Source organism: Xenopus tropicalis, chromosome 6 (genome assembly GCF_000004195.4).
Source record: "Xenopus tropicalis strain Nigerian chromosome 6, UCB_Xtro_10.0, whole genome shotgun sequence".
Taxonomy (NCBI): Eukaryota; Metazoa; Chordata; class Amphibia; order Anura; family Pipidae; genus Xenopus; species Xenopus tropicalis.
In genome coordinates, this window is record NC_030682.2 from 84,239,532 (window position 1) to 84,255,354 (window position 15,823).

General features: G+C 40.1%; 2 protein-coding genes across 12 annotated transcripts in view; one reads left to right on the forward strand and one right to left on the reverse strand.

The window, feature by feature from the left end:
- drosha (drosha ribonuclease type III) overlaps positions 1-10,240 on the reverse strand; it is a 130,673-nt gene extending 120,433 nt beyond the window's left edge. Inside the window, 2 exon segments of one of the 3 annotated variants that reach the window (NM_001113680.1) lie at positions 2,552-3,405; positions 10,199-10,240. In NM_001113680.1, coding sequence (NP_001107152.1) covers positions 2,552-3,402 — 851 coding nt within the window. In that variant the 5' untranslated portion in view covers positions 3,403-3,405; positions 10,199-10,240. 3 annotated transcript variants of the gene reach the window in all.
- A 14-nt stretch (positions 10,241-10,254) lies between these two features.
- c5orf22 (chromosome 5 open reading frame 22) overlaps positions 10,255-15,823 on the forward strand; it is a 57,419-nt gene continuing 51,850 nt past the window's right edge. For 2 of the 9 annotated variants that reach the window (XM_031903333.1, XM_031903328.1), the window contains exons 1-3: positions 10,273-10,332; positions 12,256-12,365; positions 15,580-15,628. The gene's annotated coding sequence lies outside the window, so the exon portion shown is untranslated. Of the gene's footprint in view, positions 10,348-12,255; positions 12,366-13,187; positions 13,299-15,579; positions 15,629-15,823 lie in introns of all 9 variants that reach the window. The other 7 variants (XM_031903331.1, XM_031903330.1, XM_031903332.1 and 4 more) reach the window with 7 other exon arrangements.

Below are 15,823 nucleotides of genomic sequence, written 5' to 3' on the forward strand. Positions count from 1 at the left end.
GGTCTGAAGGCTCCTGAGGACTTCCGTACCAGAAAAAGCTTTGAGTAGAACCCGGATCTCCTGGACGAGTGAGGAACTTCCTCCACTGCCCCTGATTCTCTGAGCGCATCCACATATTCCTGAAAAATTACTTCTGCTTGCGGAATTTTTGGAGGTATAGATTTCCGAAAAACATTTCTTCTGGGTCTTTCCTGGAATTCTAGCCGATACCCTTCTTGGACAACCTTTAAGACCCAGGAATCTCTTACTGCTGAGGCCCAGACTCCATGAAAAAGCTGCAACCTTGCACCTATCTTTAAAGTCTGGACCGGCTGAACTTCATTGTGATTTTCCTGAAGTTGGAGTGAAAGCCGAGCTCTTTCTGCCTGTCTGTCTGTCTTCCTTCACCCTGTCTGGACCTCCAGCTTGACTGTCTGGCATACGACTTTTCAGACCCGGAAAACTTTGAGCTCCGAAAGGACCACTCCCACGGATAGTCTGTAGACTTTTCACTCTTGTACCTCTTCTCCTGGGGCAAAAAGACACTTTTACCTCCTGAGGCTTTCTTAATGATAGAGTCCAACTTCTCCCCGAACAACATCTCACCTTCGAAGGCTAACTGGCAAAGATTAGATTTGGAAGAAGAATCAGCCATCCAAGGCTTCAGCCACAGTGCTTGTCTTGAGGCCACCGAAAGAAAATCTATAAGTTTCATGCTTCCCAAATGCAACAAACGTGGGTACAGCAAGGTAGACTTACATAAACTAAAGTCGTTGAGATTCAGTCAGACGCTCACCATTCCAAAATAGGCGCCAAGTATGACGCCAGAGGCGTGCGCCACATTCAGCATGCCAACATCCGCCTCCGCGCCACTTCCGTGCTGTGGAACGCACGCGAGCCTGTACTTCTGCATTTCAGCGGCGCAACCACGTGGCATATGTTTACCCGCCGACTCCATGGCAACCAGCACCCCTGTGGCTTCCTCCAGCAGCGAACCATACTGGCACATCCTGGAATCTCCACAGACTTCTCCTTGGAGACTCCAACGCGCCCTCTGGTAAGGAGTGCCTCACCAGTGACCTGGACAGGAAAAAGACTAAGTGCTGTGGGAGGGGGGATACTTATATGCTGTGTTAACGCTTTCCTGTCCAGTGACCTAGAGGGGCGGGGATTACCCAGTGTTGGCGAAGTGCTGCCATGGTGACTTGGGAAACATCACTATTAATGTTGACTTACACACTATAACAAATATGCCTGTTAGTGTGGAAGTGTGAAATCAGAAGTAACCATAGTTAGATTTCACCACACTGTATTCATTCCTATGGCATTTTTAGAGGCATATTATAGGCTATTCTTATTGTTCAGGCGCCATGCACTGGATGATTCTGCATCAGCAGATACAATTCTGAAACATGAACAATTAACAAACCACTTGGTATACACGGTACTTAGATATCAGTCACGATCATCTGCCCAACATACCATATATACTCGAGTATAAATCGATCTGAATATAAGCCGAGGCACCAAATTTTACCTAAGAAAACTGGAAAATCGTATTGACTCGAGTATAAGCCTAGGGTGGGAATTGCAGCAGCTACTGCTAAGTTTCAATAATCAAAATAACTACCAATAAAATTACATTAAATGAGTGGAGAATAGGGTCCACAAAAACAATATGGTATCAACAATGATAACTTAAGAGTACTACCCCCCCTAGCTTAATCAGCAACCAAGCTAAAACAAAAAGGTAATTTGGGAGCAGGCCAGGGCACTAATTTGCACACAAAGGACAGAGGATGCTTGTCTGGAGGGACCCATGGCACCCGATTCGAGTATAAGCCAAGGGTGACTTTTTCAGCACATTTTGGGTGCTAAAAAACTAGGCTTATTCTCGAGTATATACAGTACATATACTGACAATTGTACAAGATTATATCGTGACCAGAGAAAAGCACTAACAATATTCAGCATTTGTGTTTATTACAAGGTGGAAAGGAAAGACACCCAGTTAGCTTGAGGCTCCTTGCAGTAGATGCATGATGGTAAAATGCCAGTTCCAAGAAAAAGTAATCAAATGTACAAGAAATTACAACTAAAACAAATAATGATCCTCCAAAATCATTTTTGCCTAAGATTTAGCATTGTGTCCCTTTAAGTATAAAGTTTGTTGATTATCATCTCACCATTACTTTTAATTAATGTCAACAGCTCAAATCAAATTCTTTAATTAGGTTCTGCCAACGTTAACACACTTTATATAATCTGAAACAGGTGCTTACTCTCTATATATTATGTACATTAAAATGAGTGCCTTAATATTAAATGTTAAGTGGGTATGAATTTAGTGTTGGACTAACATCCTACTGACAAACAAAATAAAAAATGATACAGTATCCTATTTATAAGATGTAGAGAACAGGGTATAGAATGCACAAAACATTCTCTCTCTACATTTCTGTACATTTTTTTACAGAAATGATAACACTGCTTAAACTCATATATAAAAAAAATGAGTACATGGTTCTGCCCCAGGCAAATATAAATTATATTTATCGATACTGTTAATTACCTGCTTCTTTCGTAACTTGGATGGCGTGATGGAGTTCTGCCACGTGATGGTCCCCTTCTATACTCATAATCTGACCTGTGACGGCTGCCATCTAGTCTTCGTGACCTTTCAGAGCTTCGGCCTCGCTCTCGCCGATCGCTATGCTTTTCAGACCGGTGTCTGTCACTATGGCTGTACTCTCTGCGGCGATGATCTTCATAGTGTTTGCCTCTTTCCTGCACTCTGTGATCAGTTTGTGACTTCTCTGTCTGGTACTGCCCATGACTTGCATGTCTGTAGTGGTTGTTACCTTGAAATGATGGTGCCGCCTGCTGATAGCTGTTAAAGCTTGGTGTTGGTTGTGGTGATGGAGGTGGTGGAGGAAAAGGTTGAGGAGGGTATCCAGCAGAATATGGAGGTTGATAGGGCACATGGGGTAATGGGGGAGGCATAATTGGTGGGGGTGGCATAACTGGTGGCATCATATAAGGATACGGACACTGTCCAACAGGAGTTACTACAGCTGGTGGATTGCCTGGGGCAGATGCAGGTGGAGCTGGAGGAAAACAGGGAGGCATTGGATAACTCTGCCTAACTGGAAAAGGGGGCCTGGGTAGACATTGGTTTATTGCACTCTGCGTTGCAGGAGTAGCAGGCGGAGGATATGACATATAATCTGGTCTTGGTGGTACGTAATTTGTGTTTGGCATGTTAGAGAATGTCGGAGGAGGTGGAGTACTTTGTGGATCATAGCAGTACTGGCCTGAAGACTGAGGCTGAGCAGGCCTTAGGTTCTGTGGTCTAAAAGGCTGCAAGGGGGCTCCAGGACCTCCTCGGGCTTGTGGTCCACCTCTTCCTGAATGCAGAGACATTGTCTAAATATAAAATTTGGAGTTAGTTCAGAAAACTTTAGGTTCCTGAAATTTGTCAGAAAGGTCAATTCAGGATATCATCACTTGTGAAAGAGAACAATAACATTTCCCAATTATTTTTAATTAGATAAAAAGCTTTTTGTGCAGTTTTCATTCTAAACATAAGAAGCTATTCTCACTTTGGAACACACAAGCATTAAGACATTAATGGCAGAACAGAGTTGTATTATTATCAAAAGCGTAAAATAAATTGATCTTAAAGGAACATTAGGCTTTGTGAAAAATCCAGAGTCTGCAAGCATCTTACGTCCCGGACTGCTGCAGCTTTGTTTACGCCTCTGCCAGCTCAGATATAGAAGGACAGCAAACATAAGATCTGGGAGTTAAGCTAAAATGTCAGGATCCTTTGTACACACAAAGGATTGTTTTCATTGTTTTAAAGGAGAAGGAAAGGCTAATAGTTAATCTCAAGCTGCAGGCATACATTCAGTTGTCTCAATAGTGCCTTTTAGTCTCCCCATATTTCACCTGTTCAGATGATCAGAAGTCAGACAGGAAGAAAAACTGCTGAGCTTTGTAAAGAAAGTTCCCATAATGCTTCACTCCTGCACCGAGACTGAGACCAAGTGTACATGCTCAGTTTGTAAGACTATGAGTCAGCTTCCTGCTGATTGGCCCATATCCACATTCTTAAGGTGGGGGGAGTGAGTTCTTAGCATTCTTTAGGGAGGGGGAGCAGGAGAGGGGAGAGAGCAGAGAGCTGCATGTCTCTGGCACATGAATTACAGACACAACAAATCTTTTGACAGAAGTCAGTGCAGCGTTTCTGCGAGTGCTTATGGCTATATTTACATAGACCTTTCTGATAAAGCTTATTTAGTTTTTACCTTTCTCCTTTAAGTTGTAAAAGACCAGAAAGTTACTATGAGAGATCATAAATTTGCTTTCTAGCTCCTGACACACATCCACATAAATGGTACCCAAGCAAGCACAGGAGTCAGTGCTTATTACAGGCACACACTATAGTATTTTCAGTCCAAAAAGTGTTCAAAACTGGCCAGCGTTTTCCACTCAAGTAAACAGGAGCCATAAGAGGACAATAAGGACCCATTTAAAGAATAAGTAAACCTTTTTTTTTTTTTCTGAGTAAAATTACTCCTTGTGAGAGTGAAGCCCCGCCCCCACTTCCTGTTCAGTTCTCTCATCAATTCGACAAGGTTGTCGGAGTGGAGAGCCTTCTGTGCATGCCTGGAGGCAGCAGGAGCCAGTCTGTGCATTAGCCATTTTTTTTTTGCTGAGAGAGCTGAACAGGAAGTGGGGGCGTGGCTTCACTCTTCCCAAGAAAGCAAAGAAAAAGAATACCTTCTGACTGAGGAACCAGGTCAGAGAGAATGCTGGGACAAAGGTAGGTAATTCTGGAGGCTGTTTAGAGTAATTTTAGGTAGGTTTACTTATTCTTTAAAGCAATCAATGAAAGAAAGAAATTTCAATGGTTACACTCTGTTTTGTCTGTTCCCACCCTACAGAGGAGTTGCTTGCTCTTTTGCATTAAAAGAGAAGGAAAGGTAAAAATCACTGGGGGGTGCCAAATGTTCGGCACCCCCCAGTGACTTTAATCGCTTACCTTTTTATCCTGGGCTGGTGCTCCTTTTAGGAGAAAACTGCACCAGCCCAGGGGTAGCTGCGAGTATTTCCTCTTCCTTCTGAATCACAGGGCCGGTGCATGCGCAGTAGAGTGAAAAAGCCGACTATTTTGTTTAAGTTAAAGTTCGGCTTTTCACCTTATTGCGCATGTGCAAGTGCGCAAAGACAGAAGAAGGAAGAGGAGACACTGGCTCATAGGTACCCCGGGCTGGTGTGGTTTCCAAGTATCAGCCCTCTCTGGCATTAGCCTTATGGCAGTCCGGGACTAAATGCATGCACAATAAAGTAAAATTTACATGCCCACCCAAAAACCGTGTTTGCACAATGAAAGAAAATGTAATTCCATGCAAACTTCTAGTAGATGAAACAGCTGTTAAAAGGTGTGTGTTCTCTATTTCTGACTGTTTAGCAGAAGTCAATTTTGCTTGGGGTCTGAAAATCAGCTGTTTCTGTTATATTGTTTCAAGAGTCAGAACTAATAGTACAGATAATATAAACATGCAGCTACTGCTTTCAAAAGCAAATACATCTACAAACATCATCAAAACACTGAAAAACGTTATATATTTTAAGTTGTCTAGAATTGCATAGTCTTTGTTCATGCAGAAACAATTTTTGGGTGAAGGAAATGTAAAAATAAAATTACAACAAAGTTACTTAAGAAGTAAAGACAGGTTGGGGAGAAACTAAAGATGTTCTTTACTTAATAAGTTGAATTTACACAGTGAATGGCAATCCTTGAGCAAGCTTGAACTAGGTTGCACAGGTGTAGTTTAATGTAGCACATAAGCGCTATGCAATTCTAGACAACTTACATTCTTCAGTGTTTTATTTGTAAATGTATTTACTTTTGAAAGTTGTAGATTTGTGTGTATACTCTTTGTACGAGTGGTTCTGCATCCTGAAACAAAATAACAAAATAACAGAAGCAGAGCAGAGCGGCACGTAAGTTAAATTAAATTCTATACCTTTGCTACTGCTTCTGTCCCAGGAAAGCAGTCAAAAACTGAAAAAGTTTAGACAGGTATAACCACACAGTTTCTTTGTTACAATATGCTTTGAGCAGTTGTCAAGTGTCGACAAAACAGAGGGGATTACTAACCTGCATATAATCCATGGTGCAGATGGCAGATGGGCAGTTTTGTTCTATTTGTTCTATTGCTTTTTGTGAGGTTCCTACAAATCCTAGCTGTCAATTATGTATTGCCTTGCCCCACCTCAATGCCTTACTTAGGCATAGAGGCAGGGGAGACAATTACTTTCACTTTCCATTTAGCACTCACATTTCTCCTCACCATCTAATTTTGTAGCCAGTGCATGTGCATGGACATGAGCATCAGGTCTCCAATACACAAGATTCCGGGGTGATACAAAGCATGCCTTAATAACAGTGTCCACAAAGTGGCGCCTGACTGCTTGCTGTAATTGTGTAATTCCCAAAACTGAAGGGAACAAGTTTTATATTATTTATATAGTGTAAGTGAAGTTTGTTTTGGCTGACTAATACAATAGAAAAGAATTTGGAGTTATTCCTTAGGATGACAGGTCCCCTTTAGTTATCCAAGCCATTACATTACATTGCTGTTTCTGACTTTTGGCCCTCCATGGCCTAAATAGAATGCTGGTCCAGGTCATGATATTTCAGAAGTGTTTGCGGTCATGAGACAACTTGTTAACATAGGTTAAAGTGCAATCATAATGTAACAAATCATAAGTGCAATTTCAAGTAGTAATTAATCAGCAATTACATCTGATTAGTTTGCTACATGTTAGACAATGAAAGCAAACATATGCTTGGCTGGTACTGACATCTGCACTGATGCTATTAATCAGTCATGTAAATCACTCCTACATAGACTTGTTGAAGAGTTGTAGATTTTATACTCTGATGCTTGAAGATTCTTTGCTTTCCATACATCCTTAGATCCAGAAGGACATTTAACCATATGACAGCCACAGTATAGCCTAGCCCAGGTTTACAAAAGAGACATCCCACAGGGTGTTTTATTAAGCGGATATAATGGCTTTTTCAATCACAAATATTTTCTTCTTCTTTTCTGCAAAGTGCTGCATACTGAATCAGTACATGCCCAGGACTCATTCAGATAGTAATAGGACTCCTATTAGGACTCTCCTGGTAAGCAAATATGAAGCTTAATAACTTAATAAGGGAGAGAAAAGATATCGACACTATTGGGGTTGACCTGGTTAATCAAAGAGATCCTTATGTGTAGGACCAGCTTTAGGCAAGGTGGATGCTAGTGGCCAAAGGAAGTTTTGATGTCACTGTCATGTGATCACTGGGGCTAAAGTAGGGCTGGGCGATATACCGTTTAATACCGAATACCGGTGTTTTTTTTTTTTTTAAACTATATTCATTTTTCAGATACCGCAATACCGGGGTGTCAGGGTACTCACCCATGCGGCCCGGTCTCGCGCGCGTCAAAGCGTGCACATCCGCGATGCACCGACGGCGCCAGTTCTGCGCATGCGTTGGGGGTATTTAAAGCTATCAAACGCCTCCTCCTGTGCTATGTTGTCTGCGGCCTTGCCTGGGAAACTAAGCCTGCCTGATTTACCTTATGACTTTCTGTTGCCGATCCTTCGCTTGCCTGACTCTGATTTTCAATACTGCAGTAATTATCCTCTAATTTATTAGGAAATGGGGTTAACACCTAAGCATGCATGGAAAAAAAAATACCGTCAAATACTGTGACACCGATATAATTTTGAAAAATACCGTGATATAAATTTTTGGTCATATCGCCCAGCTCTAGGCTAAAGGTCCCTAGGAACTAGTGTACTTCATATACCAGGTTATGTAAACTATTCATACACAGCATACAGTGGTGTGAAAAACTATTTGCCCCCTTCCTGATTTCTTATTCTTTTGCATGTTTGTCACACTTAAATGTTTATGCTCATCAAAAACCGTTAACTATTAGTCAAAGATAAAATAATTGAACACAAAATGCAGTTTTTAAATGAAGGTTTACGTTATTAAGGGAGGAAAAAAAACTCCAAATCTACATGGCCCTGTGTGAAAAAGTGATTGCCCCCCTTGTTAAAAAATAACTTAACTGTGGTTTATCACACCTGAGGTTTTTTTCTGTAGTCACACCCAGACCTGATTACTGCCACACCTGTTTCAATCAAGAAATCACTTAAATAGGAGCTACCTGACATAGAGAAGTAAACCAAAAGCACCTCAAAAGCTAGACATCATGCCAAGATCCAAAGAAATTCAGGAACAAATGAGAACAAAAGTAATTGAGATCTATCAGTCTGGTAAAGGTTTTAAAGCCATTTCTAAAGCTTTGGGACTCCAGCGAACCACAGTGAGAGCCATTATCCACAAATGGCAAAAACATGGAACAGTGGTGAACCTTCCGAGGAGTGGCCGGCCGACCAAAATTACCCCAAGAGCGCAGAGACAACTCATCCGAGAGGCCACAAAAGACCCCAGGACAACATCTAAAGAACTGCAGGCCTCACTTGCCTCAATTAAGGTCAGTGTTCACGACTCCACCATAAGAAAGAGACTGGGCAAAAACGGCCTGCATGGCAGATTTCCAAGGAGCAAACCACTTTTAAGCAAAAAGAACATTAAGGCTCGTCTCAATTTTGCTAAAAAACATCTCAATGATTGCCAAGACTTTTGGGAAAATACCTTGTGGACCGACGAGACAAAAGTTGAACTTTTTGGAAGGTGCGTGTCCCGTTACATCTAGCGTAAAAGTAACACAGCATTTCAGAAAAAGAACATCATACCAACAGTAAAATATGGTGGTGGTAGTGTGATGATCTGGGGTTGTTTTGCTGCTTCAGGACCTGGAAGGCTTGCTGTGATAGATGGAACCATGAATTCTACTGTCTACCAAAAAATCCTGAAGGAGAATGTCCGGCCATCTGTTCGTCAACTCAAGCTGAAGCGATCTTGGGTGCTGCAGCAGGACAATGACCCAAAACACACCAGCAAATCCACCTCTGAATGGCTGAAGAAAAACAAAATGAAGACTTTGGAGTGGCCTAGTCAAAGTCCTGACCTGAATCCTATTGAGATGTTGTGGCATGACCTAAAAAAGGCGGTTCATGCTTGAAAACCCTCAAATAAAGCTGAATTACAACAATTCTGCAAAGATGAGTGGGCCAAAATTCCTCCAGAGCGCTGTAAAAGACTCGTTGCAAGTTATCGCAAACGCTTGATTGCAGTTATTGCTGCTAAGGGTGGCCCAACCAGTTATTAGGTTCAGGGGGCAATTACTTTTTCACACAGGGCCATGTAGGTTTGGATTTTTTTTCTCCCTAAATAATAAAAACCCTCATTTAAAAACTGCATTTTGTGTTTACTTGTGTTATCTTTGACTAATAGTTAAATGTGTTTGATGATCAGAAACATTTTGTGTGACAAACATGCAAAAGAATAAGAAATCAGGAAGGGGGCAAATAGTTTTTCACACCACTGTATATCACTAAGGTACACAATGGTATAGTGGTTCTTACCTTGATAATGCTAAGGTCCTGGATTCAATTCTGACTAAGGCTACATAAAGTTGTTTTGCCTGAAAGTTGATGTTTGAGTTTTATGAACTTTATTTTGGGACATTGGGTTTAGAGCTAGGGTAAAGCTAGAATGCATAATATTTTTCCTAGACATCTGTATATTATTTTGGGAGTTATGGCCTAATATACTGGTTAGGCATTATGTTCTTTAATAGCAGTTCGTGAATATCAGGCTAGATTCTATGCCTTTGTATGTTCCTACTAGTATTGTGTAATGGGTGTGTATTGGCTGCACCCTATGCTCTACAGGGGTGCTGTTGTTGTACCCACCAGGATCTAGTTATTATTTACCAGATTAGCATAATCCTATGATTTACCGTGCTCCCCATAGTATCTCAATTCATATATATTTTTACTGGCGATATCCTAAACACTGTATGCAAGCAAGCTTTCACCCACGTCTATAAAGTGTTGTCACAAAAGCTATAACTCACCGAGCATATAACCAGACCGTCCCCGTTTTAGATTCCAGTGATTTTACAAATAAAGACCATTTATACCTCCCCAGTTATGCTTTGCGTGGGACAGACTCAATTTCCACCATACAGCTCACAGTCCCGGAGAGCCTTTTAAAAACTCAGTTCCTTACCTTTTGCCGGCCCGCTTTCCTTAACCTTTGTCACAATCTCGCGAGATCAGGCAGTGACGTCATGACTACGGAGTATATAAGCGCAGGGACGCTTGACGCTACCGCTTGTGGACTGGCGAGCAAGGAACTGCATAGTAAGGGATAGTGGGGTACAACATCTTTTTCCTCATAAGTGCTGCTGTTAAGACGTGGTACTTTGTGCGCGGCAGGTCACTCGCATGTATATGCTGCCAATTGTTGTTTTGTGCTCACAGTTCCTACTTTGTTTTCTGAGAAACAAAAACAATTAGTGATTGTAAGAATTTATGCCGCCGCCAGAATTTTGGAAGCTACGCTACCAAAGCCCTCCCTTGCAAATATTTGCCAGCAGTGCAATTCATTTTTATCTCTGCTTAAATCTCATACTTGGGCCAATAAACACGAGACTTTTTCCTATTTGCCAACAATACTACAACACGAAGAGTTTTAGGGACACAAAAAGGGGAATTATAGGGAAAGGAAATGGGTGAAACTGACCAAAATAGCCTAAAGATATTTTTTAATTCTGTTATCCAATGACCCCAGTGCTTTTTGCACCACCAGTGGGTAAACCAGTTAAAAATAATATTTGATCGTTTTACATATTGTTTTGCACAAAAGGGACCATGTGATGAGCCTAAAAACTGAATATTATTTTTTTATTACTATGGCATCAAAGGGTTCTGTGGAAATGGGCTGCAGTTTTTGCAATTTAGGTACAAAAAGGTCTAATTTAGGATAAAGATATGTGAAACTAACCAAAATAATTTCATTTTTAGGCTTTTTTTTTTTTTTTTATTAACCTGGTATCAGGATTAAACAACCAGAGAATTTTTTTTTGTGTGTTTCTTGGCATCAGAGGCTCCCATTGCCAATGTTTTTTATGCAAATTAGGGGAACTTTTTCCATAATTTAGGGATTAAAAAAGGGCTGATTTAAAAGATGATGGGTGAAATGTTACTTTATTACAGGGTCTTCGTTGGTTTGCTTTTGTGTGTGTTTACAAACTTGGGCCATGTTTTCATGACACCGAGCAGATAAAGAAAAATTCAAGCGCAATATAGATATAGGATACAAATGGGCAACCACAAGTTGGCAACATAATTTAAAACTACAATAGTATTGCATTTGTTTGGGACTCCATTGGAGGAAAGCAATACCAATCTTTGATAAGAGGCACTGATTTATTTCTTTTAGTAGAAAATTTTAAAGATGTCGATGTTTTGATTATGACATCCATATAGTATATTTCATATATTTTGCAGTATATGTTCATCAAGCTATGTCATAAACACACAAGCCCTGTGTATGGGAGAAGTTTCATCCTGGAATACTGAAAGGGAAAATGTAAATCTTTATGAAGAGTAGACCGGTGCTGCAGCAGGCTCGTAGTATTTTTGTTGTTAGTGTAGTGTAGTTTTTTTTTTTTGTTTTTTTTTTGCATTGTTTTCAGCATATAAAAGACATGCATGATTTTTAAAAAGCTATAATGGAAACAGACCTGTGCCACCAACTCAACTGTTCAGGGGGAATTATGTCATGATATTATGGTGTACTTTTTATTTCTACATTACACTGCAAATAATTCACTTTACCAGTTAAAACCAACAAATGTATTTTTTAGTTGTAATATTTGTGTGTAGGCGGCCATCTCAGTGCATTGTGTCTGAGTGTCAGCTATCAGCTACATAAGAGAATTGCTTTCAGATAACCTATTGTCTTTTCTACTCCGTTAGGAGTCGCCCGTGACAAATCTCCCATGTCGCGGGCGACTAGTCTCCCAGAAATGCCATCCCACCAGCGAGAATGTAAATCGCCGGTGGGATGGCGAACGTGGCGCCGTGATTTCCCCGAAATCGCGGAAGTTTCCTCTCAAGGCAAATCCTTCCTTAAGTCTTTATCACATTCTCACACTATGGTCAGGAGCCAGTTAACCAGCCAGCATGGTTTCTGAAATGTGGAAAAAAAATAAAAGTAGTTCAGTGCTGCAAGGCAGCAATAATAAGCACCTTGTTAACATGCTTTTCTGTGAATTTCAGACATTGTTTTAGAAGACTTACGGTATGGTCATCCAAATTTTGGGAAAAAACCTTATTCGGAAAAACTTTGGTCCCAGACATTCAAGATAACTAATCTTTTGTTTGGATTTGTAAGTGTTTGTTTAATTTTAGTTTCAAATGCCAGACTATATTTTTACAAGCAAAGTATAGAGCTTTGCTGGAGCTAACAGTGGGCAGCAAAGACATAAGCTTTAGCTGTTTTGTTTTAAAGGCAAACTATACACCTAAATGTTATTGGTCTTTATAAAAATGTATGACATTAAACAGCCTAAGGACTCTGGCACACGGGGAGATTAGTCGCCCGCGACAAAACTCCCTGTTCGCGGGCGACTAATCTCCCCGAGTTGCCGAAAAATGTAAGTCGCCGGTGGGATGGCACACGCGGCGGCGCGGTTTCGGCAAATCGCCGAAGTTGCCTCGCGAGGCTTTTTCGCCGATTTCCCTAAATCACTCCGCCGCGTGTGCCATCCCACCGGCAACTTACATTTTCGCCGGTGGGATGGCAGGTGATGGCAACTCGGGGAGATTAGTCGCCTGCGAACAGGGAGCTTTGTCGCAGGCGACTAATCTCCCCGTGTGCCAGAGCCCTAAATCTTTGTTCACCTTTGTACAACATTCACAAATCTTAACAGGTCATGTTAATAGAACAATCTTTGCTATATATAAATAGTTAACAAAAAATGTGCAGCTGGAGATATTCACCTAAGAATCATCGTTCTGCTGATCCTTCACTTCTGCGCAGACCCTGTGCTGGGGACATGCAAAGTACTGGCAGCAAACTTAACTCCTATTGGCTGTCTCTCCTGTCAGTCTGACATTGCTTCCTGTGCCCGTGACAGAGTGCTGCAAATCTAACATAACAGTATATTACATTTGTGATATGTCGAGTTCGTTTGCCTATGTCATTGCAGGGATGAAATTAACCAATGACCTTTTATTTTACGCAACTGGCTAGAGTGTGCAAGCAACCAACGAATTGGTCCAATAGGAAAAAAGTAAGGGCAAAGCCTGGACGTGATGATGTAAGCATATAGGAAGTTCTCAGTGTGTCAGGTTCAAAATAGGTCACTCCCTTCCTTTCAGAAAATAATCAGAGAGACAGAATGACTGATTTAACAGGCATAAAAAGTAGCTTTTACAGTGGCTTTTTTTTTTTCAAATGGAAAATGGGTTATCTAACACACATAGGGGGAGATTTACTAATCCACGAATCCGAATCCCAAGAGGGAAAAATTCAGATTGGAAACGAAAATTTCGGCGTCTTTTCGTTGCCGTCGCGGTTTTTACGTGTTTGTTGCAACGTTATCATATTTTGCGCTACTATTTCGTCGCCGTTGCGATTTCTTCGTATTGAGTGATTGTAAACGCTGGAAAAACCAATCCGATTTTTCCGCGACTGCGACAAAAAAAGTCGCTGACAATATTCGAAAACGTCGCAACGGCGACAAAAAAGTCGTGACGGCGACGAAAAAGTCGCAAAAATACCGATCATTGCGGAAAAAAACGTATTCGGACGCTTTCGGACTGTTCGTGGATTAGTAAATCTCCCCCATAGTATTGTTGGTATTTTAATAAGATTTGGACATTGAATGTGAACAATAAAATGCTAATAGTATGTGCCATACTGTGTGCACTGGTTAAACTGGTGTGTTTGTTTTAGGAACACTACTATAGTTTATATAAATAAGCTGCTGTATAGCCATGGGGGGCAGCCATTCAAGTTAGCAAAAGAAGAAAAGGCACAGGTTCTGTAACAGATAAGACACCACTGTATTCTACTGAGTTTATCTGTTATCTGCTATGTAACCTGTGCCTTTTCTCCTTTTGAATGGCTGCTTCCATGGATACACAGCAGCTCATTTATATAAATAAGTGCTATTCTGATATCTAGCACTTTTAGCAATATAGGGGTCCGGTAGTTGCTATCTTGCTACCTTCCCATTGTTCCGCTGATCGTAGATCACAGATAAGACACCCTTGTATTTTACTGAGTTTATCTGTTATCTGCTATGTAACCTGTGCCTTTCTTCTTTTGAATGGCTGCTACAGCCATTGCTAGCAGTTCATCTATATAAACTATAGTAGTCTTTCTAAAACAAACATACAGCTTTTACCAGTACAGGGCAATAGTACATAATATATTAATTGTTTTGATACGCTTTAATTTTTTGGTGTTACTTTTCCTTTAATCTCATTAAAAAAAACTGTCATTTTCTGTATTAAAGTCACACACAAAACAAGGACATGCATACTTGGTAGGCTACTTTACCCAATGCACATACAGAGGTGTGTCTTTTACTCACATACAGCTTCCTGTTAAAATCTGTATTGTTTTCTGCAAACGAGCCACTGCTCTAGGGATTAGAGCAGGGATTCTATTTAAAATACACACTGCAAGCCATCATCACTATTTAGTTACCTATTTATAGAACAGTACATAAATTTAATATATATATGTATGTATATATATATGATATATATATATATATATGATATATATATATATATATGTATATGTAATTTTTTACAATACATTGATGGTTCACATTGGAAGACAAAATAAATAGACACGGTTACAAATTAATTCAGCATGTTAGACAGGAGGAAAGAATATCCTATCCCATAAAGATTACAGTCAAAATAGTAGGTAATGTTAGTATTAGCTCAGGATCCCGACAGGCAAGGCAATATTTCTAACCACTATTTTTTTATGTTATGCAACTTAAAATTTGTTTTAATTCAGAACTACTCACTAATTTACAAATGGTCTTAATTTTAATAATTTATGGTTTCTTTATTTACATTTTTGGTGGGTTGCCAGAATCAGTTACCCTAACAAGCATTTTATTCTACGAGTTAAAAAATTGGACATTAATTTGCTGTGGGGTATTTTCCATTAAAGGGCCAGTATACACATAAAAATGGCTCAGGTAAAAATGAGCACAATAAATAACACTTGTTGTTGAAAATACATTCTGCTTATTATTATTATTATTATTTTTAAATTAGGTTTACTTAACTGAACATCCCCCCCCCTTTCTTATTGACATTCAAACATACATAAACTCTTCTCAGTGGACACTCCTTCCTGTGTTTAAGGACCAGGAAGTGCTAATTTTCTTGTTTAGAGTCAGAAATAAAAAAAAAAACAAAACTAAACTAAACATATTTCTTAATTAAACGACGGTTTAAGTCGGAAGTATGTTTAGCACATACTTTTAAAAAGGGGTGTATACTGTTGCTTTACATTTTTAGTAATCATTGTATTAGAAGGTATTTATTATGATTTTTTTTTTTATCCAGGCCATCATCTCACTTGTGCAGAGAGGATACCATAAGTTTCATACAGTCCGTAAGTAAGGTTTGACCTTCTCCTGTGGTACTTGGAGGGTTTAAGCAATAGATGGGGCACCAAGACATTGTGTAAGGGATATTTTAGATTTAGACATAAGGTGGCCACACACGTGGTGATCTGACGCACGAAAGATCGTCAGATCCGCCACTAACCTTCAGGGCTGAAACAGGCAGATAAGGATAGAATTTCAAT